Source organism: Trichoderma asperellum, chromosome 6, assembly GCF_020647865.1.
Source record: "Trichoderma asperellum chromosome 6, complete sequence".
In the NCBI taxonomy this organism is placed as follows: Eukaryota; Fungi; Ascomycota; class Sordariomycetes; order Hypocreales; family Hypocreaceae; genus Trichoderma; species Trichoderma asperellum.
The window spans coordinates 3,265,799-3,287,624 of record NC_089420.1 but is presented as its reverse complement, the minus strand read 5'-3'; the positions used below and the strand labels follow the sequence as shown (position 1 = coordinate 3,287,624).

Sequence of the window (21,826 nt, the reverse complement as noted above, 5' to 3'; positions counted from 1 at the left end):
CACCACCCGATCTGATCAGTCAACTATTCCAGTTAAAGTCATCCATCCGGCTAGATCAAGCTTTACCATTAGTATGTAGATTGAAACAAGAATTGTGTTAACGTATTTGTTGACATTCCATGGCTACAGCTGTAGGTATCTACATTCTCTTGCTGCAAATATCTTGCTCATATGAACGGCTCCCTTGTGTATGGTTGCCTCAGATTAATAATGAAGAGCTACAGTCACAACATGGCCTTGAAAGCTCCAAGTTACCACGGAATAAGATGTGCCAGAATGAATCCGTCGATGCATAACTCTCTCAGGTAGTTGCGTATTGTTTTCTAGTATTCAAATGCTACCTAAGCCTGGCACCAGTGTCTAATGCTCCAAAGAAGTCCCTGTACCTGCGCCGAAATATGCGTTTCGAAAGAAAAGTAGAACAAAGATTAAAAAAAAAGTATTGTTGGCGAATCGCTCGCTCGCTTTCAATGCATGATATTTCTAAGCCCAAAACAAATATATCCGTTCCATGTTATATTTTCCATCACCGTCTAGGTTTCTCAGATTGAGATCCGGTCCTCTCTCTTCGTTTCGCTTCTTGCCGCGAAATGGCAAGGTATGTACCAAGCAGTTCAGCCGCATATCGCTCTCGATATTGGAAGTGTTTCGGCCCGGTCTTTCGAACCGTGTCCTGAGCAACCTGGATAATTGCCGGGTGACACTCTTTGGGGAGATTCAGCAGAGAAGCGGCTTGGATTTCAATTGCTGCGGGATTATTGGGATAACCGATAGTCGTCCGTAAGCCTGCATCTTCAACAAGCCGCATGCAAAAGGGTTCGAGCAATTCCTGTTCTTGGATAAATGTAAGTATAGACCGCAGAGACGACGGGTCCGAAACAAATGGGTTGATCGGTGTCTTCTTCTGCTCTTTGATCTTAACCTGTGCTCTGGCAGCAAACTCCAAGGCTGTAGACAGTTCATCGACGCTCATTATCGACAATCCAAAGGGAACCAAATCTCTGCGTGAATAACCAGCCCTGGTACGCCACCAGTGATTGCAGAACACCGAGGCCAAGATGACAGGTATTAATATGACGTAGCCCCACCACCGTGTTGCGGTGATCATGGAGCCGACTCCTCCTAAAGTCGTGGCAGTGCCATTGATGGAAGCGTAAATCTGCACGTTCCTGCTGCGCCTCTTTATGAGAGCCAGGGATTGGGTGCCGGGAATGGCCCTAGCAGCTGCGTTGATATGCCCCTGAGCCTTACAGAAGATGTAGAATGCCCAGCAAGAGTTGATGGCGCCAAAGATGGCGATGGGCGCATTACCGATGTATCCAGAGAGGAGGTTACTGGCTAAGAAGATGCCTGGGTTGGCTCCAGCAATGGCAAGATACGTGCCTACACAGATGAGCACAGCACCGACGCCCATAAACATGTTGAGCATCCAGCGGTTGACACCCTCTGTACCAAGTTCGCGAAAGATGACAGACAAAAGGACATCTAAATCCCTTGTGGGCTGTGATTTTGCCGCTCTGCGAGCTCGCGTCTCCTTCAACTCGCGTCGCTGCTTGCGGAGAAAATTCACATTTCGCCAGGCACGCCGCGAGTCCAGAAGCGCAAAGACAGACATGATGCCAGCAAATGTTGCTCCAACCGCCATAAAGACGGTTGCATAGACCGGGACTGGGTATGAGTTCCACACATTGGCAGCGAAGTCGCCTGCATTAGCTAGTTCCAGGTAACCAACGGCAGGGTAAAGGTCGTTCTTCAACTTGTTGCTCTGGGGCACATAGCCATCTCCCTTCTCGGCCTTAACTAGGGTGACGCGATCTGGTGGCGTCGATTCAGGAATGTCGCATGCAGGAACAGGCGAAAGGAGGCCAAAGGTGGAAGATGAGGTGGTGAATGTGGTGAATGTAGATCCGAATGTGGTGGCACGCGGCAAGACGGCTGTCTTGGGTGTTGCAATGGAGGCGTCGCACTTTTCGTTTAACACGGGCGTGGAAACTCCCTCGCGATGATAACTCTGCTGCTGCTGTATTTCTGGATGCTGCCGCTGTTCATCGTCCTGGGGAAGCTGTTGCTGCACTCCATCCGGATCACCACCATTCTTGGTAGTACCAGAAGCATCGTCGGCACAAACGGCATTACCATCGCCGCCAGTGCCAATAGGCGCTGTCTGGGTTGGTCGCTCTCCTGCAGCCGCAGCAGTAGGTTCTGACGGAGCGCGCCGTAGTTCCTCTATTGAGGCTGTGTCGCTGTGGGTTGGCGCCATGGGAGGCAGAGAGCGCGTCGATTAGTCGAGAGGTTGAGTGAGGCTGTGTTAAACGTCTTAAGAGGCCAGGCAGTCGACTTGCAAATAGAAATGGAGATGAGTGGTCAATAATCGAAGACGTAGCAAGAATTAGACTGGGAGCGATGAGCGAGAGCTGCACCGAAGATCCGCTCGGCGAGGGAGATCAGCAAATGGCTCCTCATCACCAAGCTTATTACTCCTGATTTCTCGCAGGCAAGCGATAGAATCAGTTTTTCATCCCACTCTCTCTCTCCCTCTCTTTCTCTCTCTGCTTTGAGGCTCAAAGCAGAAACCAGTCTTTAAAAAGGGGCCAGGCAAGGAGCAAGAGACCACAAGATAAAGAAAAGCCAGGGGATTAGCCTCGCTTTCGTATGCAATGCATTTCCTGCCGTCCAGCCGTTCGGTTTATGGAGTACGAGCTATTTCTGGGCCATCCGCGTCTAATACGTATTTTCACTCAACTGGCTCTTGTCTGCTTACAGCGCTCGCCCTACTTAAAAGTCTTTGCCGCCGGCTTGCGAGGCCAAGCGAACCGGAGATGCCGTCCGTGCTCCATTGCCCCAGCCATGGCGTCCAATGGCCAGTTGGTGGCTGTCGGATTCTCGACGCCCCATTCCAAGACTCGGCCATTCAGGGAGTTGCTTTTGCTGGTTAATTTTTTCTTAGCAGATCAGCTTTAAGCCTGGTTTCGGCTCTTTTGATGCGCCGCTCCAGCCCATTGGCAGGCGCGTTTAATGAGTGACACGATAATGCCTGTCACATCAATTACAACTAACTCTTCTTCATGTGGCAACTACTAACAGCAACCAACCACTATACATTTTGAACATCAAATGAAGCCGAGGCCATATTTTTTACAACTTGCCATTGAGCTTTGGCATCAAATATCCAGTCAACTCTATGTTCATTATGCTTCGTATTTAGCTGTCAATTAGCAGCTGTCAACTTGTCGCAGACGCGCGTCCGTCCAATTGGCTTCGGATGTTGGTTTGGCCACGCCAAAGGGACCGGCGCAGAGCTCCTCGCCATCGGACAAACTTTGGCCACAGGGCGCTGAAAGCTGTATACCTAAAAGCGCCATGAGGACTTCAGCTCTGTTATTGAGGTGTTAATCTCTTCTTAGTGCCGGGGAAACACAATTCTAGACTCCGATGGTTTGCTTACTCCACAACGCCTTCATTGAGTTATAATTCCTAGAAATATTTCGAACCTCAGCAGAAATACTGTACGTGTTCATGCTCATAGTCAATCGGCGAATTATCACGCCTAATCATCAGCCCTATTGACGGCCAAAATTTGTGCATCATCGCCATCAGCTGCCGGCGCTGCAACGTCACGCTGCGACGTCACATCATCTAATATCTATTGCCACAGAAACAACAATCTCGGGATCAGCGTCCCGTTAGTCTATGAAGCGTCTAGCTAACCAATCCGATGTCTACAAAAACGTATCTACTGCGATTCATCTCTGCATTCGCTTAGTCCTTTCTTCTGCTTTCCATTCTCATCAAAGTTCGACTCCTCCAGCCATGCCTCGAATCCCTTCCGAGCAGCAGGCCATTCGTCATCTAATATGCTCAACCAGGCCGAATCTCGGTGTCTGCCCTTTATAATCATGTGCTTCCTGAGTCACCGCCAAGCAATTAGCATATCTACCATTTCGTAATGAATGGGCCATTTGCAGTAAATCGTCATCTCAAGACTCACCTGAAAACCCCCTCAAACGAAAATCCCAGTCGCCGAGCTGCTGCCAAGCTTGCTGCATTGAGATTATTGGCCTTCCACTCGACACGTAGATATCCCAGATCCACAAACGCATGCTTCATGAAGAGAAAAAATGCTTCCGTCCCTTCTCTAGAGTGTTTTAGGACGTCCCCAAATATCACCCATCCAATTTCAATTCTTCGGTGGTTTGGAACAATTGCCTGGTACGACACGATGCCAGCCGGCTCCGAAGTGGGCTCGGAAGCAGGGCCCGAAAGTACCGCATAGTACATGGGATCTTTTGTTGCAGACCATGCCGTGATCGTCGCCTCGCATATCTCCTCGGTGAGGAAGCCTTCAAGGGGCATATATTTCCATCGCCAGGCATTTTCCTCTCCTCCGAGATGTCTATAAATCGCTCGCCAATGCTGAGGGTGGAGCGGAACCACAGACGTGTAGCGGCCGTGTAGAGGCGTCCTTGGCGGGAGAAGGGCCGGCTCGACCGATGCGGCGAGTGGTCCCAGCGATGTGTCCATTGGGATGCTTTGCGTGCCAAGAAACAAAGTTTCAATTAGGGCTGGCCCGAAGGATTCAACTTGTATTCGGCGCTTTTTCTTCCCGGCATTGCTTGATTCAGCAGTTATCTTGCACGGGATATATAGTCTACATACTAATAAGGCTGATGACTCATATAGAAAGCCACCCAGACTAAGCAGCGCCATTGCTCCATCGATAACTTGTAAAGAGAATATTCCAGTCTTCACAAGCTAGTAAGTAGAGTAGTTAACTAATTTTCACGAATATAATAGATATAGCTATCGTTTCGAGATGATTTGTATAACCTTATTATGAGCATGATATTTGGTAGGGAAACGTATAACTATTGTTATAGAACTACGCACAGTGGCAACGGAGTCTAGAAATCGACTCCGAGGCGGGTCAAAAGCCCACATCCATATCTCGCTTTGCTCGCTTTGGCGGGCCAAACTGCTTGGCAGATGAACAAGTAGGGGCGATTTCTCAAACCCTGCAGAGAAATTCGCATTCAAGGCCCAAGCCGAGTAATGGAGAGCTGTCCGCAGTCAATGTACCTCTTCATAGAACTGCCGGAGTACAATAAGCTGCCAAGGCTGCTAAGTGGTAGTCCTAAGCAGAATTACAGGTTAGCAAGAAGACACTGCCGGGAAGAATTAATTTCATAAGGGAATCCGTCTCGATGTGCTTTTCCATGTTACTTGTATCTAATGCTGCCTTTCTCGTTTAATAGCTATGGGTACTATGAGCTCCTTTCTCCATCATCTTTTGCTTGTATAATGCTGCGACATAGTTGATGTCTATTTTAGCATTCTGTATATTGAATCATGACATAAATTTTCACAGCAAATTCATGATATCGTACCTTTGCTTGGGTTTAATTTCAATGGGTCTAGTAAACCTGCTCCGTGGGTGCATTCCTGTTAATCCTCTTTTGACTATGTACAATAATAGGCAAGGCTGGTTGGCATATTGGCTCCCTCTTTTGAACTTGTTTACAATGGCAACGTCAGCATACCAACGTACCCTCTTCTTATGTGGTAGCTCACATACACACTGTGTATATTATCATGATATAATAACCATGTGCTATAGTTGGCCTATATCTGGTGTACTAGCTCATCGTTTCGGTATTCAAAACATTATAGCACCTATATAGGATCACATACAGACTTACATTTCTGTATTCGTGAAAAAAGGCACAACTGCGACGATCTTCGGCGTAAATGCTCCGAGTTTAATCTCCTAGTGCAAACTAGCCGCCTCCGTCTATTCCTGGAATGCCTTTCCCACGTGAACTTGATACATGTCTTAAGAGTCAGTCCAATCACTGTGATCATCGAATAGTCGGACTGAAACAAACAGTACCTCACATGATGTAAAAGGATTCTTGTAGTATACAGAACAGCCCTATTGGGATATGCATAGTCTCACAATGATAGTATGAAATGATACCAGAGGTTATAATGCTACAAGACAGAAGCACTCTATCTGTGCGAGCTTGGCAAGTTACATTATAACATATATCGTAAATAATCAAACCTTATTTCGACTGATATACGAGAGTAATGGTATTCTTTTAGGAATTCTGTCCGATTGAACGCCGCATACCTCTAATGATGCCGAAATTCACAAATTTCTGTTTGCTGAATGACTGTTAATTTTCGAGTATATATTGAGTGCTTTCTTCCCAGTATTGCCAATGAATTCACCAAGCTTCTCTGATCTTTCAGTTTCAGTCTTACTTCACAGAATCATCCATCAAGCTCAAGTTCACATTTAAAATGCGTTCTGCTACCTTCGCCACTATCCTCGGGTAAGCACACCTCTGATGTCAATTTAAACTATGTACTAAGCCTAACACCTCTCTAGCTGTGCCGTCTACGGTTCGTCGCTACTGGAAAGCCAAATAACCTCACTTGATATATACTAATCCCATTGTAGGATCCCAGGCCATCATCCTTCCCCAGTGGCCCGGCAACTGGCCCGTTAACTGGTTCGACAACTGGTTCGGAAGACTCGACCACTTTCCCGAGAACCCCTGTGAGTGGATTGGAGGAACTTGCGACCCAATTATCGCGGGCACGTCTTTCTGCACTGGCGTCAACGAGGCTCCCATTACCGGCGTGCCTTGTGCCCCCTCAAGCCTTCTTAGTGTTGGCTGCTGCTGGCACGCACCTGTAATCAAGAAGGACTAAATGGTAGTTAAGTGCGCATAGCCTTGGCTCTACACGAAAGTTATCTACCCAGATAGTCTTGAACGTATAACCAGGGCGGCACACGAAACTCATTTACCCAGATAGTCTTCACTTCGATCTAGATAGTCTTCAAATTGATATTTGAATTATATTTGAATAAAGGATAACGAGTGAAACCTTGTTACCAATCTCATATTCTGCGCTGTAGCAATCTACAGTAATTTGAAACTGGTGTATCCGAACTGCTTGATATAAATAGAACAACTCGATGTACGTCTTTCTCCCAAACAAGAATGAGACGGTGAATTTTTTTTACATATATCTTACGAGCATAAAACGGCATACCACAATGTATCATAGGCGTTTCGAAGACCAGATCAATATAAATAGCTTCTATAATGTATGTGAAAAGCTATTTTGACATGAATATTAAAATATGCACAATTTGGTCAATAGAGGCTAAGAGTCGAGCCAAGTTCCTCCTTGGTGAATTAATGCTATAGCGAGAAATCAAATTTTGGCTCTCAGTGGCTTTATAAACTAGAAATTGATAGGCTAATGACTTATATGGAACTGAGGTTTGTAGTGTTTTATAGGGCAGTCGGCGCTACTCCAACGCCTCCATGCTTGTGATTCGTTATTCTCTACACATAAAATTGAAAATACCATAATAGTTTGCATATGATCTGCAGAACCATGCCAAAACTGTGACGCCTAATGAAAAAAGAAAAAAAAAATATTATTCGTCTCACCCCCGAACCCCCCCGGTGGCAACGGGGCCAAAAAAAACCGGCTCCAAGAGCACAATGTAAATAACACCTGATCAAGAAATCTGGGCATTGGATTATAGAATAAATGTTAATCGCATAATAATAATAATAACAATAACAATAACAATAATAGTAATAATATTCATTCCAGTTGTGCTGAAAATGCGGCAAACTAGTATAGTCTTAGTGGCATGTTGGCTAGACAATAGGTGAAACAACACTTTTGCACGTTATCAGCGCATAGCGATGCGTACCACATCTAGCTTATATCATTTGGTTCTTCACGCATAATACTTACACAGTAGGGAAGCCTCACCGCGCCAATGTAAGAATACATAGACGCTCCTCACATATGTCAAGCCTTGGAAGCCAATGTAATGTGACGACGGTCTTAACTATAAGGGCCGTAAGTCCGATCAGCCGATCAAATTCAGCCGACTTCCGTCTACCCATTGAAATATCTTCCCTGCATAGGCTGTATATCTTGGCGGTTAGTCTAAATACTATAGCCGTTGAGGAATAGTGCTGAATCAAATATGTCTTACCTGATGTATCCCATTAGGGTATACAGGGTCTCACCATGATAGAAAATAGTAGTAACGCTACATTGCTACAATCCAGAACTACTCAACCCATACGAACTCTAGATATTATATGATATGATTAAATAATACGAGACAAATTAAGTTTTATACTCCGCAGCCGTATCCCATTTGCTCTGATTCAAATTTACGGAGTGCTTTAAGCAGTAGATAGTAAGCCAGCAGATATTATTCTCACCGAGTCGTGTGAGCAAAGTAATATCTGAGTAATTCTGTCTGGATCAACGTCATATGTCTCTTGTGATGCCTCCGTCAATAGTTACTGGTTTATGTCTATAAATTGCGTGATTCCTGCTCTACAAACTGCGAGGGAAGAGGGCATCAAATTTCCAAATTCCCTAGTTCATACTGAGCCAAATTAACAACATTTCACCAACCGTCTGTTTTATATTCATAATGCGCTCTTTAGCCTTTATTACCGCCCTGGGGTAAGCACACACCTGGCTCCTTGTTTGTCAATTGAAGATGCTAATATCACTAGTCTTTCGCTCTTCGGTTTGTGACTTTCAGAATGCCGTTTTAAACTCATTGCTAGATGCTAATCGCATTGCACTAGGCATGGCAAAATCTGATGGCTGGCCAGGAAATCTATGTGAACGGGCTGGTGGTAGTTGCGACCCAGTCACCGCGGACTTTTGCCAAGGCGAGTATGACACCACGGTTGGATTGCCATGTGTCCCCCGAGGAGTTGTTGGCGTTGGCTGTTGCTGGCATGCGCCTCCTCCAAATTAAAACCTGATTGCAGGCAGATAAATGTGTACGGCAGTGGCTGCATATACGTGTTTGTAGAATTCTATCTAGCGACGGGCAAAAAGAATCAACAAAGCATTATCAGCATTGCCGTAGTAATATTGTTCCATCTAATTGAGAGCTCGCTGTATCTTAAGCCTAGTTACGCAAATACAATAAATAACTTGGGCACAATCTGTTAAGAGATAATAATAGAATGGCATCTGTTTGTCTTTCGCTGTATATGTAATGTGCATGTAATTGATCATAACTTTACTGGAAATCATGCATGCTCGCTGCTGTAGTCAGAATGCGATTCTTACAGACAGGAATTACGCGAAGCCAATTGGCTGTTCTCCGCAAAAGAGCCTACGACATGCAAAAAGAAGAAAAAAGCAGTATTAAAAAAATTGCGTCCTGTGCCATTACGAGGAGTCGAACCTCGGTCTTCAGTGGTTTGTAGAAACTCCACAAACTGATGTCTTAACCGTTGGACCATAATAGCTAGCACTGGAGGTGGTGATATGCACGCCACAAATTCGTTTAATACACATACGACCCACCTATCTAACCACTACAGTAAGATCCAGGACCTCGCCTACGTAAATTGCATTGTGTGACACAATAACTGTATATACTGAAAGAACTTATAAAGCATAGTATGAAAGCTATCCACGAGGAAAATCAATTGCCTTTTCATCTCTTTAACCGTAAGCAATGGCATTGAAAGCAATAGCGTAAATGATGTCTAGATGGGACAGTAGAAAGGCAGCCATGTTCAGAAATCTCCTATTGCCAACCCAAGTACATATATCATCTTGGCCGGGTGCAAAAATGATCAACACAGTGCTGTACTTAGATAAGTAAGCTCTGACATCAGTAGAGTTGGTTCCCTCAACGGTGCAACCGGTGGGCACAGAGATAAGGGAGACATGAGCAGCACCTACACCACTGTTACCAGCCGCACCAGACAAGAATATACCGGAAGAGACCAAAGCAGCAGCGTCTTAGTTACTGGAACTGGAAAAGGCAATTAGTGCTAAAAGACATGCTGGCAACTGTGCTATTAGGACAGTTGCGGGTCTAAGAGCTGCTGGCAATATATTCCATGCCTAGTGGAATCAGAAACTACGCCACACTACGTCGTCGCAAAGAGCCTTGACGCCGAAGATCAGTTTTTTTTTTCTTTTTTTTTTTTTTTCGCAATACTTGTGAAAACTGCCAATAGTGCATGATATATGGGTACCGTGACCGTTGCCGTTGGTGTTCCCGCCGGGAACAAAACTGTTAAGAAGTGTGGCGCAGCCGTCAAATTCTTACGAGGAGCATCGTTGTTAGCTGCTTCCGATAGTTTTCTTCCATCTCGAATATGCTTACGTGCTTGGTAGCATCAGCACCAGCACCAGAGACTTAGGAGCCAGTGCCTGCACCAGCGCTATCGTGGGTGGCACTGCCAGGAGCGTTGTGAGAAATGCACCGGTCGATGAGACGACAAGTGTAACGCTCGAACCTGACGCTGGTCTACCAGTACGAGCCAACGGACAAGGTTTTTTTTAGACATTTTTGTAGCCTATCTGCTGGATATGTTTCTTTACACCCACGGAGCTGAGCAAAGGTGATTTCGGCATATGTTTTCCGTAGAAAGGTAGCAATACACGATGTTATCTCACTCAAATACGATAATGGTGATGGTATGCTTTAAAGGTATATCGTAAACTCTGATATATCAAGGAACTAACAGATAAGAATAAATGATAGTAGAGAGTAGAGCTTTGCCATCGTCAATTTTAGCATTCGCCCTTGCTCCAAAAAAAAGGCAGCTCTAAAATGGACAGGATAAAGCCACAATGCAATTATGCCCTTGTCTATCAGCTACCCATTCGGGGTATTTTATACATGTAAAAATTCCTCGTATAGGCGTCATCAAATATATGTGTATTACTCATGAGGAATGTTAGAATTGCGCGGATAGCCTGAGGCAGTAAAGGTGTGGTGAGAAACACACGGGGGCTAGTTGGCAGCCCATAGCATAATGCTCATACAAGCAGTGCCACATCTTCAGTAGAAGTACGCCACGCCTAAAGGCAACACCACAAGGCAATGATAGAACGGCAATATTGCATTGATAAATCTAGGGCCGCAGAACCCGTTACAAACCGACCAATAGTCTCATGAGCAGCTGCAGGTTTGGAATTCGGCATGTCCAGCAGGCTAGTGTACTGGTAGCCAGACACTAATGCTTCCTTGTTGTCGGTTAAGCGGGCGATATCCGCCAAGAGCCCCAGACTTTTTAGTTCACGACTAAACATACTAGAGGGCTAAATGGAGCAGACCCTCGCATACGAGTTGGAGTTGGGTCGACATAGGATTTCTACATCATACGACAGGCCTGCCGTTTTCGAAAGTTAAGTCTTCCATTTATATTCTCTAGTTCTATTTCTCCTCAATAATCCAAAATCGAAACAACCAGAGGCATCTAACCAGCCTTGGCTAAGGCTGTATCGCACTCCCTTGCTACCTAACCATTCATTGGCCAACAATGGAATGAGAATTTTGCATAAGAAGGCAGTTCAACATATAGTATAGTAATGAGACTCAATGCCTCGAGCACTGAATAATGCGGGTGAGTTTATAATCTTTCCTAGGAATCCACATTGAGCTTTTATATTCTCGAGCCCTTTTGCTTTTAAGTGTGTGCACAGCGCATGCTACATCGGAGCGTGTGCGGCCATGTTACTTTTCATTTGGTCCCCAGCTCCCATACCTCTTACTGATGTTTTGATACGATAGCCTGGTATGTGCCATCTCTAGCATTAAAAGGAATGCGATTCTTCCGTCAGTGACTAATTATAACGGCCGTTGGCCCCATATTACACAGCGACACATGCCGGCGTCGCAAGGTTAAATGTGAGTGGCACAGAGTCATTTTCATGGATCACACAGCCACCTATTCACTACTAGCTTTCAATGTCATCCTCTCTCGGGATATGACAAGCTAATATATGCTCTTGTCTAACAGGTGATGAGGCCACCCCCGTCTGTGGCCAATGCAGAAAGTCTGGAAGATACTGCGCGCGTCTTCTGAAGTCGTTTAGGTTTTCAGCCTACTCTTATCAATCAGGGACGGGAAGTCTTTCTAAAGGTACGTGGGAGCCTTGTTTCAGCCTTTATGGCTGCTCCTATATGTTCTCCCCCCTAATTCTCAAGCATCTCATCTCTGGAGCCAGCTAAACCAACGACTTTGATAGAGGCCGCTGAAAAGAGAAAACTCCCCTCCCCCGAAAATCCGCGAGATGCACTTCAGTCACCAGATGTGGCCTGGTATTTTCACAACTACATTGCGGAGCCTGCAAAGTGGTATGACCTCGGCGATGCCTCACGTCTATTTGCCACATGGGTCCCTGAGCTTGCTCTGGATGAACCGCTCCTTTTCAGTGCCATAGTTGCTTTGTCTGCGGAGCATGTGAGCCAAACAACGAAATCTAAGCCTGCAAAGGCAGTAGCTGAATTCTATCATGGACACTGCGTCCATCGCCTGATCCTATTGGACGAAAAGACCGAATTGCTGAGAAACGGGGTTGCCCTAGCGGCCGTATGTTTATTACGATCATACGAGATTTTAAATGGTTAGCTATTGGGAGATCCTTCCATGATGCTGATTGAAAGCCGAGCTGACGTCCAGAAGAGGACATTGACCCCAACAGACACCTTCAAGGCGCGTATTCATTAGCATCGTGTGAAGACTCTATTGCAGCGAGCCCCCCGGGAAGTCTCCTAGCTGCTGGATTCTGGAACTACCTCCGTGAGGATATTACTTTTAGCTTATTTGAAAGCTGCCCATTAAAAATGGAAGTGACAATGGCTGCCGCTCCAAGTTTGACTGGTGATCAAGACCAGCTCCACTCCATGACGCTCATACTTGGTCAAGTTATCAACAAGGCCTTCGGCTATCAAATCTCAGAACCTGAGTGGGAGAGATTAGTTTCCATGGTTCAAACTTGGCTCGACAAGCTCCCATCAAACGTCAAACCATTCTCAAGAAGTCAGAGTGTGACTCCATCGGCGGTTGGTGAATTGCCATGCTTCTGGTTCCTACAAGACTTTCATGGTGAGTTTCGCAATAATTCTTGCTATTATCAGCAGTTACTACTACTGACATTGGAACCACAATTAGCTTCTGCAAGGCAGTATGCCCTCATCGCGCTCACTATACTTGCCGCATTTGCACCTTTGAATCAGCTCTCAATGTTGCCCAGCGTATGTGATGACGCCGAACTCATTACCGCCGATGTGAGTAAGGGGGATTTACTGGAAACCTACGCTATCGAAATCTGCGGAATTGCATTCACAACGAATATTCCATCCGTCCTTGTAAACTCTTTCGGCCCTATTGCGTATTGTAAGCCCCTTCTCCTAACTATTCATTCTCCGCCTCCCACATTGTCTCCATTCTAACCATGTAAATCTCCCCAGGCGGCAAATTCATACGGTCCGAAGCCACCAGGCAAGAAGTCATTCGCCGCCTGTCCGCGTGTAAACGGTCTGTGGGATGGCCTGTTGAACGTTTAATTTCCAGCCTAAAGGACTCATGGACTGCGGAGCTGGAATCTCCCAGTTTTTCTGGGGAAGCGGGTCCTGGGTCTGGATCTTAGCCGTCCGTCCCCCGCTTCTTCTTAGTGAACGCACCAAGTTGGAAGGGAATTCCGAGCTCGGGTTTCTGTATAGCATCATCAACGGAGCTTGCCCCACGGCTAGTATAAGTAGGCGGAGACGGAGGCGTATATAAGTAAATTTTTGCATCACTGATAATTCCCTTATTGTTTTCCTATTTTATTATCACATCTATCTATACCCGAAATATCAATCTAACAAAAATTATACAACAACAACCGCAATGCTTGCAATGCGTTTTCGAGCCCCTCGACTGCTGAGTCGGGGTATGGCCACAGTTTCTTCAGCAACAAAAGCTGCTTCATCTCCTGGCCTTCACTGGCCGGCTGTGGTTCGCCCCAGTGCCAGTGAGATCAAGAATTCTAGACTCGACGAGCGTAGTCTGGAAAAGGCAGTGCGGCACATCCATCAAGATGGTCTTGTAGTGATTGAAGATGTCGTGCCTCACGAAGACATTGATCAGCTCAACACCAAGATGGTAGAAGATGCCCGCGTGCTCCAAAATATGGGAGACAAAGGACCATTTAACTACAACCAAGGAAATTTACAGCAAGATGCGCCTCCTGTTGCGGAGTTTTTCTACCCATCAATATTCACAAGTAAGATATATTCTTTGCAGAATTTTGGATCGCATAACAACGCGTTCTAACCACACACTTCTACATAGACCCTATTGCGACACAGATTACTTCAGCCGTCCTTGGGCCTCGGCCAAAGTGGACATTCTGCTCTGCCAACGCAGCCATGCCTCCTCTCCCGGGCGCATCTCCTCAGCGCCAACCAGTGCACTCAGATGCTGACTTTGCGCATCCTTCGCATCCTTTCGCCCTTGTCGTCAATGTCCCACTAGTAACTATGACCCCGGAAAACGGTTCAACTGAGCTCTGGCTCGGAACACACCAGACTGACATTACCTTTCAAGAAGGCGCACATGGAGAGCGAGCAAGTGGTCGCATTAAGGAGAATCACCTGCGTGATCGAGAGGCGATTCGCCCGCCGGTCCAACCCATCGTGAAGAAGGGTTCAATCGTGTTGCGAGACCTTAGGTTATGGCATGCTGGTATGCCGAACCCCTCTGACCAAGTCCGGATTATGCTGGCCATGATCCATTTTGCTCCATGGTACAGGAATACTATGAGACTGGAATTTGGAGACAATTTGAAACCCGTTCTGGAGAAGCTTGACCAACAGGGCCAGCTAGGACTGGATATTCCAGTGGATTGGGTTAGTCGTGAAGACGCCTTGCAAGGCTATCTGAATCGCGGCTTCGGGAATAGTTATGACTTTAATCAGACCCCTTGAGCACGTTGATTATTATTCCGTGGCACCTGCAATAGCTGTAAAAATACTGTATTATCGTGTTCCTGGAATATAATCCATATTGATAACACTTGGCTACAAGTATCCATTGGCTAAAGCTGCACTCATTATACGTATTTTAGACTAGCTCCATTGTAACTTTGCAAAAGATGCAGTTAAGGAAACTAACTATTGCGTATATCTTGCTTTATAATAGGCAAGATATCGCGAGGCATTTCAATATTATGGCAAATAACAACGGGGGCGCTCTTGTCTCAATTCACCCCAACTTAGGCAATCCAGAACCAGATCCTCTCTAAGAAATTTCTTGGTACGGGCTTTACCCACGTTGACTCCAATCTATCAATCTCAGCCTTGCCTGACCAGAGATCCATCTCAGCCAATCCAACGAATTTTGTCTTCTTGACGAGTTTATAGCCGAAAAATAAGGATAAGAAAATGGGAATATCAATATATGGCGGGATAAATGACTTGGCGCTAAATCGGCCAGGGAAGAAGCAGTCAAATCCATTGAACAGAGCAACCACGAGGCAGAAGATGAGTGCAAAATATCCCAAAAATGGCTGGAATGGGGATTTGTAAGGTAGAGTATCACGGTCGATGCCGTTGTACCTCAGGGCGTAGTAAAAACGGAGATACATGAAAGATACGCTGGCCCAAACAATAAGAGTACTGACAGCACTCAGGTTGCTGATCCAGAAGAAGACCTCCGAAGACTGGTTGTTAACGTTAAGATAGACCAAGCAGCTAAGGGCGGTTGTCAAGGCTACACAGGCATACGGCACGCCAAACTTTTCATACTTGAGGATTGCGGGCGCTTTGCCGTCCAAAGCAGCTGAATAGAGCACTCGCGTGGACGCGTAGAAGAAAGAGTTTCCGGCAGACCAGGCAGATGATAAGACAACTGCGTTAATGATATGAGGAAGAACTTTGATGCCTGCGTTCTTAATAGCGATAACAAAGGGGCTCGCACCGACACCGGGAGCAGAGCTGTTGATAGCATTGAGCAGATTCGGATCTTCAGATGAGACGCAAAGCCCAACAAGGAAGATGGAAAGAACGTAGAATAGTAAGATGCGCCAGAATACTCGTCTGACAGAGCGCTTGATATTTCGCCGCGGGTCTTTCGTCTCGCCTGATGCGACTACCACAATCTCACTGCCGCCATAGGCAAAAGTAGCTGAGATGAAGACCTTGAAAAAAGCCAGAAAGCGGCCCAACGCACCGTCTTCCAGATAAGCGTTCATCGGGCCCGGATGGTGCCAATATCGGAAGCCGATTTGGTCCCCAGATGGAGATCCGCCCACTGTAATGATGAACATGAGGAGGATCAAACCAATGATTGTAGTCAACTTGATAGCTCCAAACGCAAACTCGGCTTCTCCATATATCCGTACGGGAAGGCAATTAACAATGACCATGGCAGCAAAGAATACGGTTATAAGTGCAGCTTTGGGCACATCGTTTGGCCAAAAGTCAACAATAATGGCACAAGCCGACACCTCGATCGGCACACCAATAGCAAACTGATACCAGTAATTCCATCCCAGAGTGAATCCCAGCGCTGGGTCAACAAACCGCGAAGCAAAAACCGGTACTGCACCGGGAATCGGCAGCCAAGCTGCCATTTCACCCAAGCTATTGATTACACAATACAAGTTGAAGCCCGTGATGATGTAGCATAAAAATGCAGAGAGGGGCCCTGCTAAAGAGAGAACCTGGCCGCTGCCGACGAAGAGACCTGTGCCGATAGCTCCAGAAAGAGCAAGGAATTGAACGTGACGAGCTTTGAGGCGACGATCCAGCGTGCCGATATGTTGCTGCTCATTTTCTACCTTTTGAGCATCGTAGCTGTCGAATGCGCTGACGGGGGCAGCAGCAACAGAGATGGCATCTTGAGCTTCGACATCGCCATAAGGCGATGGCTCTTCCGTTTTGCCCATAATATTGGGTAGGGCCCAGAGAATGATGATAGAAGATTCTCAATGCCGAATAAGAGATGATCCTGAGCTAATCGGGCTGTCGATCGCAGGAATGCAGTAGCATACACGTATATATACATGAAAAAAAAAAACAGCCCTGACGAAGACGAGTTAGATCATGTTGCATCTACAACTGACCGATGAACGGAGGCATTTATCAACTCTAGTTCTGAATCTCGCCTATCTGTCTACGAGATCATCACATCGGCCAACTCATGTAACCTCAAAATGCGGGCAGTTTCTCGCTTCCCCGCAATCAATATAGCGAACATTGTCACAAGCTCACGAGATAAGCAACGCAACATCTGAGTCTAGGTGGAGAGCTCAGCGCCTAAACGCTTCGTATCAGACGATAGCGTCCTTTGCTACCACGCTCGTCTCCCCCGCGGAAAAACTTTTTGTTTATCAATTTCTCCCCGAGTTCATTCTGTTATGCGGTTTAGAGCAGCAATTATGCATACTAGAGCTTAGCGAAGTAAGCGGCGAACGAGATAGCTGCAGTAGCTAATGGATTATCTGGGGTAAGAAGTAACATAGGGCAGCCTACGTGGGGGAATAGCCAAGGTTTTTATGGACCAGCAGCGAGAGAAGAGCTAGCACTTGGCCGACGTAGTTGAGGGCCATGCTCGCACTTATACGCACGCTGATCAGTTGAAGTTCGGGTTTCGGTCTAGTTCAGCCGAGTTGCTATTTGCTAGGTTGTTTGCGTGTACCTAATCACGCGCCCTATTATCCAAGCCGATACGGTATCGTTGTATACATGTATTCAGACAGCATCGGATGGTTAAGTATGTGCCGGCCCGGATGGAATTCCGGTAATCGGCCTGTTTCAAATAGGAAAGCATACCAGCTATCTGGTTAGAAGCGACGGCATTTGTACTTTACATAGGCACGATGTACTACTGTGTTTCGACTACCGTATGGATTACCCAGAGAGGCTTTAGTGGAACACAGAGCCATCGCAGATTAATTCTGCAGGTATATAATGAGAGCGAGACTATTGCTGATGAATCATATCAGGTTTGCAGGGTCTTTGTTTGAATTGCTGAGCGACTGCGCTGTTCTTCTGGCTGCAGCATGGCCGTATGTTCCCTCGTCTGCTCAATCAACGTATGTTTACTAAAGCCTGTGGATATTTTCTTCTAACAGCTACAATCGTTGATGAAAATCGCCTGAAAATCTCCCAGGTCTTCATCCATCTTTATTCGTTGTCGTTCAAATCGCGCATATTTCACTATGATCATTCCAAAACTACATAACTGTAGCTATCGCTAGTCAGTATCATCAAGGCATGCCGCTCCTTAATAAAGAAAATTTCCACATGTTATGCTTGTATAAGCGCCAGGGACCGATCCAACGGCTCCAAGCTCCGAATGAGGCCCTTGCATCTCACTATGCGCGCCAATCGAGATCGTAGCACGTTGCCGCCTTAGCCTCATTGCATGGCAATTTCTTGATGGAAGTCACATCGTAATTCTTTAGCACTTACTACATTCTAACAGCTATGTGTTGCACATAAAGCATGAACGCGCTGTATAGCCTAAATCAGGTTATATAGCCTAGGAAAATAATTTTAAGCATCTAAGAAATTAGCCTCAATTTCGCTACCTTTTTAAATTGAAGTTGCGCCGGTGTGGTCGTACTGTAATGTCCTGGCTATTGCATGGGTAATGTGATCGTCGCTCTCCTAGACGAATAGGCCCGTTTGCGGATAAGCAATGAATAGCAGCATCATCATCTATCAGACGTTGGGACAAAAAGCGAGGACGCGTAGATGGACTAAAAGTGGAATAAATCATTTATACCACATGCTGCCATCTATATACGAAAGAGCTGTAGCTGTATCTGTTACTATCGTAACAAAACGATAGGGCATGTGAAATTGTCTATACTACTAATTAATTCCTATACAAACTACATGCGTCCTATATGTCGCTTTGTAGTATCCATACCAGATTTAGTGTCGTTTCGGAAGGACATGATTTCATGTCAAGCTTCCTTCTTTGTCAAATTGCTTACTTCAAAGTGACTACAAGGAAAATAAGTGTAGTATTCGGCAGAATAAATAGACTTATAAGATAAAGCGGGTTTCTGCCATCTAATTAGCACCCACAACGGCGCCTCCAGCGTATATGTCGAAAGTAGTATCGGCTTTAGGATCACGCAATATTTGGTTACATTTGTAGGGTGCATTCATCCGGTCAACACCGACCTCTCGCTCAAATACAAATAAGTGTCATCGTATTCATTTGCTGATGAAGCTCATACTGGTATTACATTTCTTGAAGGCAATTGTTTCGACGATTGCACGATAGAGATTTAGCTTGCAACGACATGATTATCTATCATCCATTTTTTCACTTGCATACTTGCCGCGAATTCTAGGTACAGAAAGCTTTCCCGACAAGACTCAATTCCCTCTTTCATAGGAGGCTTGGCTCCGCGCCAAATAGATTACACGCGGGGTATAATGCTCCCTGACAGCTGCTTAGCACAGGGGGTCAATATGCATCCCGGCCGGGATGATCTAAGATGCTAGCTAAAAGGCTGAATAAAGGCTTAATCGAGCATGAAGACACTGTTAGTTGCACGGTAATATACGAAAATAACCTCATCAATTAGCATGTTTCAGCCTAATACGATTACCTTCCATTTCTAGTTATCCTGAAGAATTTCGAATTCGGAGCTAACCCCCTTGTTCAGATAAAGTAATTGTATTGATGAGGCCAAAGAGATATAAGATAGCTTATATCAGTTTCTAAATCATAGAGACTTGCGCAACTCCCTATTTGAAGACATCTGCACTACCTCACGCAATCTTATACTACGCATATTACCATTCTTACGATGAAGCTTCTTCAGATTGCGCCCACTCTATTGCCAGTGGCTGTTGCCGCCCAAAGCTCTTGCAGCCAATATGCACAGTTCTCTGGCGGCAACTATGCACTGAGCAACAATCTTTGGGGACAATCCGCCGGTAGTGGCTCTGGCTGTATCACTGAGATATCCTTAGGCTCTTCCGCTGTGTGGTCGACGAACTGGAACTGGTCTGGAGGACAGAGCAACGTCAAGGGATACCCCAATACTGCTCTTAATATTCCAAACAAGCGACTTGTCAGCAGCATCTCAAGCATGCCCACTACTGCCCAATGGAGCTACACTGGCAGCAGCATCCGCGCCGATGTGGCCTATGATCTTTTTACTGCGTCAAATCCCAACCATGTCACGTATTCTGGAGACTACGAACTCATGATTTGGTAAGTCAGCGAGATGACTGCTTTTAGTTTATCTACTGAACAGCAATTCTACCTGTAGGCTCGGAAAATACGGAGATATTGGCCCCATTGGATCCTCTCAAGGGACAGTCAATGTCGGTGGCTCAAGCTGGACACTCTACTACGGCTACAATGGCGCCATGCAAGTGTATAGTTTCGTAGCTCCCGGCAACCTCACCAATTGGAATGGCGATGTCAAAAACTTTTACAACTATCTTCAGAATAACAAGGGATACCCTGCGTCAAGTCAATATGTCCTCAGTATGTCACTCTAATCTTTATCACACGAACTAACTATACATTATAACTAACCGACTACTCTTTAAGGCTACCAATTTGGCACCGAGGCTTTCACGGGAAGCGGAACCTTGAATGCCACATGGTCAGCGTCTATCAATTAAAGAGGCGTAGTATAAGCGTGGTTTAGAATATCATTGGGCTGAGTTAATTGTTAGCGTTAGCGTATGAGGCAGAAATGAAAAGGTTCTATTCATATTAACTATATCCAGACTGTATCTAGTACGTGACACTTAATTGGGCCATTGCTGAGCCAAAGACATCCTGTGATTGTCTGTTTTGGGGCGACGCACTACGAAGTGGTCGTTGAGTTTGGTCTATCAGCTGCTAGAGGCAGTATTAGAGCTGCTTGGAGACGGAGCTGTCACTGCTGTTACAGTATCATATGATATATTAGGTCAAGTACATTGTATTATAGGAATAAGTGAAACTCTAGATTTAAATATGGATCCAACAATAATTGTATCATCATCCAAGCTTCACTGAGAGCCGCCCTTGCGGCCCGCCTCGCGAGCTTTCTCACTGCCAGGTTCAAAAGATCCTCCCGAGGCTTTTCCTCCTTGAGAAGCTATGTTGCGCTATTTTTGTAGATGTTAGGACATGTAGAATTTTATAGTTCTAGCATTTAGAAACCGACCTGCTTATCAGGGTCCATAGAAGCGAAGCCGCCGCTGTGGCTGGCTTGTCCACCCTTGGAAGCAATGTTCTGAACCTCTTCTTTGGGTCTTTTGATGGTCAGCTGCGAGAAATTACTAGAATTACTGTAGGAGACCGTACCGGTTAGCGAAATTGCCGGGGTTATCGTTATCTGCCATGATGAAGTATCGAGCTTGGTCTGCTACTGGAGAATGTATTGCAGGTACAGAAGAAATCTGCAGAAGATGTGTTTGTAGGATGCGAAATTGTCGGAACCAATGTAGGTATTTATAATGCAGTCTCTTCTTGATATTTTCTCTTGTGTCATGTTTATTTCCGGTCATTCATTCACAACCAAGTAGTTGTCGTCATTAAACTGCTCTTCGTAGCCTCTGAGGTCACTCTCTAGCGTACTACCAGTCGACGCTCATCTCACTTCTGATCATCCTTATTCTATGACGGTCAGATGTCCGACATTATGACGTGGAATTCGGGTATGTTGTCGTGGTTTCTCGATGGTGTAAGAATGAGGGGCGGTCATAGTTCTTATGTCTAGGTACGTGGGATCAGTCAACACGTTAATTGCTCCATCTGTACCAGAACAATTTATTTGCAATATATTACTGCTTTATTAACGCAGCCTCCATCAAGGTGCATGCAGATACATGTACCTAATATTGCGCTCTAGTCTGAACTTTAAGACCGATAAAATTAACCACAGACTCAAATTGTTTGTATGAATGACGCCAGTCAAAGCAGTAGTGTTTTTGTATGACATATAATACTCAAATTTGCGCATTACACACGACTGAGGTCAGTTTCTAGAA

General features: G+C 45.7%; 8 protein-coding genes and 1 non-coding gene across 10 annotated transcripts; 4 read left to right on the top strand and 5 right to left on the bottom strand.

The window, feature by feature from the left end:
• Nucleotides 1-48: 48 nt before the first annotated feature.
• On the bottom strand, nt 49-2,703 carry TrAFT101_010511 (uncharacterized protein). Its single transcript, XM_024908935.2, has one exon. The coding sequence runs from the start codon at nt 2,258-2,260 to the stop codon at nt 527-529; it is 1,734 nt and encodes a 577-aa protein (XP_024756309.2). The 5' UTR covers nt 2,261-2,703; the 3' UTR covers nt 49-526.
• A 706-nt stretch (nt 2,704-3,409) lies between these two features.
• TrAFT101_010510 (uncharacterized protein) lies at nt 3,410-4,594 on the bottom strand. Its single transcript, XM_024907064.2, has 2 exons — nt 3,989-4,594; nt 3,410-3,905 (listed from the first exon to the last, which is right to left on the bottom strand). The coding sequence occupies exons 1-2, from the start codon at nt 4,519-4,521 to the stop codon at nt 3,734-3,736; spliced, it is 705 nt and encodes a 234-aa protein (XP_024756308.2). The 5' UTR covers nt 4,522-4,594; the 3' UTR covers nt 3,410-3,733.
• A 1,656-nt stretch (nt 4,595-6,250) lies between these two features.
• TrAFT101_010509 (uncharacterized protein) lies at nt 6,251-6,889 on the top strand. Its single transcript, XM_024904508.2, has 3 exons — nt 6,251-6,335; nt 6,392-6,405; nt 6,464-6,889. Exons 1-3 carry the CDS (start codon nt 6,304-6,306, stop codon nt 6,715-6,717), a joined length of 300 nt encoding a protein of 99 aa, XP_024756307.1. The 5' UTR covers nt 6,251-6,303; the 3' UTR covers nt 6,718-6,889.
• A 2,349-nt stretch (nt 6,890-9,238) lies between these two features.
• Nucleotides 9,239-9,323, bottom strand: TrAFT101_010508. The gene has a single exon. It is a non-coding gene; the product is annotated as a tRNA-His (tRNA).
• A 2,093-nt stretch (nt 9,324-11,416) lies between these two features.
• TrAFT101_010507 (uncharacterized protein) lies at nt 11,417-13,470 on the top strand (the record flags this gene model as incomplete). Its single annotated transcript, XM_024902122.2, has 6 exons — nt 11,417-11,441; nt 11,838-11,960; nt 12,067-12,444; nt 12,504-12,926; nt 12,993-13,217; nt 13,292-13,470. The coding sequence occupies 6 exons, from the start codon at nt 11,417-11,419 to the stop codon at nt 13,468-13,470; spliced, it is 1,353 nt and encodes a 450-aa protein (XP_024756305.2).
• A 242-nt stretch (nt 13,471-13,712) lies between these two features.
• TrAFT101_010506 (uncharacterized protein) lies at nt 13,713-14,791 on the top strand (the record flags this gene model as incomplete). Its single annotated transcript, XM_024910286.2, has 2 exons — nt 13,713-14,088; nt 14,157-14,791. The coding sequence occupies 2 exons, from the start codon at nt 13,713-13,715 to the stop codon at nt 14,789-14,791; spliced, it is 1,011 nt and encodes a 336-aa protein (XP_024756304.2).
• Nucleotides 14,792-15,053: 262 nt separating this feature from the next.
• Nucleotides 15,054-17,282, bottom strand: TrAFT101_010505 (uncharacterized protein). The gene has a single exon (XM_024908933.2). It carries the CDS (start codon nt 16,750-16,752, stop codon nt 15,079-15,081), a length of 1,674 nt encoding a protein of 557 aa, XP_024756303.2. The 5' UTR covers nt 16,753-17,282; the 3' UTR covers nt 15,054-15,078.
• A 1,797-nt stretch (nt 17,283-19,079) lies between these two features.
• On the top strand, nt 19,080-20,818 carry TrAFT101_010504 (uncharacterized protein). 2 transcript variants are annotated; one of them, XM_066128987.1, is made up of 4 exons: nt 19,080-19,371; nt 19,495-20,048; nt 20,107-20,327; nt 20,394-20,818. In XM_066128987.1, exons 2-4 carry the CDS (start codon nt 19,639-19,641, stop codon nt 20,465-20,467), a joined length of 705 nt encoding a protein of 234 aa, XP_065985114.1. In that variant the 5' UTR covers nt 19,080-19,371; nt 19,495-19,638; the 3' UTR covers nt 20,468-20,818. The 2 variants fall into 2 exon arrangements, with proteins under 2 accessions (XP_065985114.1, XP_024756302.1); XM_024902121.2 differs by having other exon boundaries at nt 19,080-20,048.
• Nucleotides 20,758-21,567, bottom strand: TrAFT101_010503 (uncharacterized protein). Its single transcript, XM_024901213.2, has 3 exons — nt 21,141-21,567; nt 21,001-21,088; nt 20,758-20,941 (listed from the first exon to the last, which is right to left on the bottom strand). Exons 1-3 carry the CDS (start codon nt 21,341-21,343, stop codon nt 20,843-20,845), a joined length of 390 nt encoding a protein of 129 aa, XP_024756301.2. The 5' UTR covers nt 21,344-21,567; the 3' UTR covers nt 20,758-20,842.
• Between the last annotated feature and the right edge of the window lie 259 nt (nt 21,568-21,826).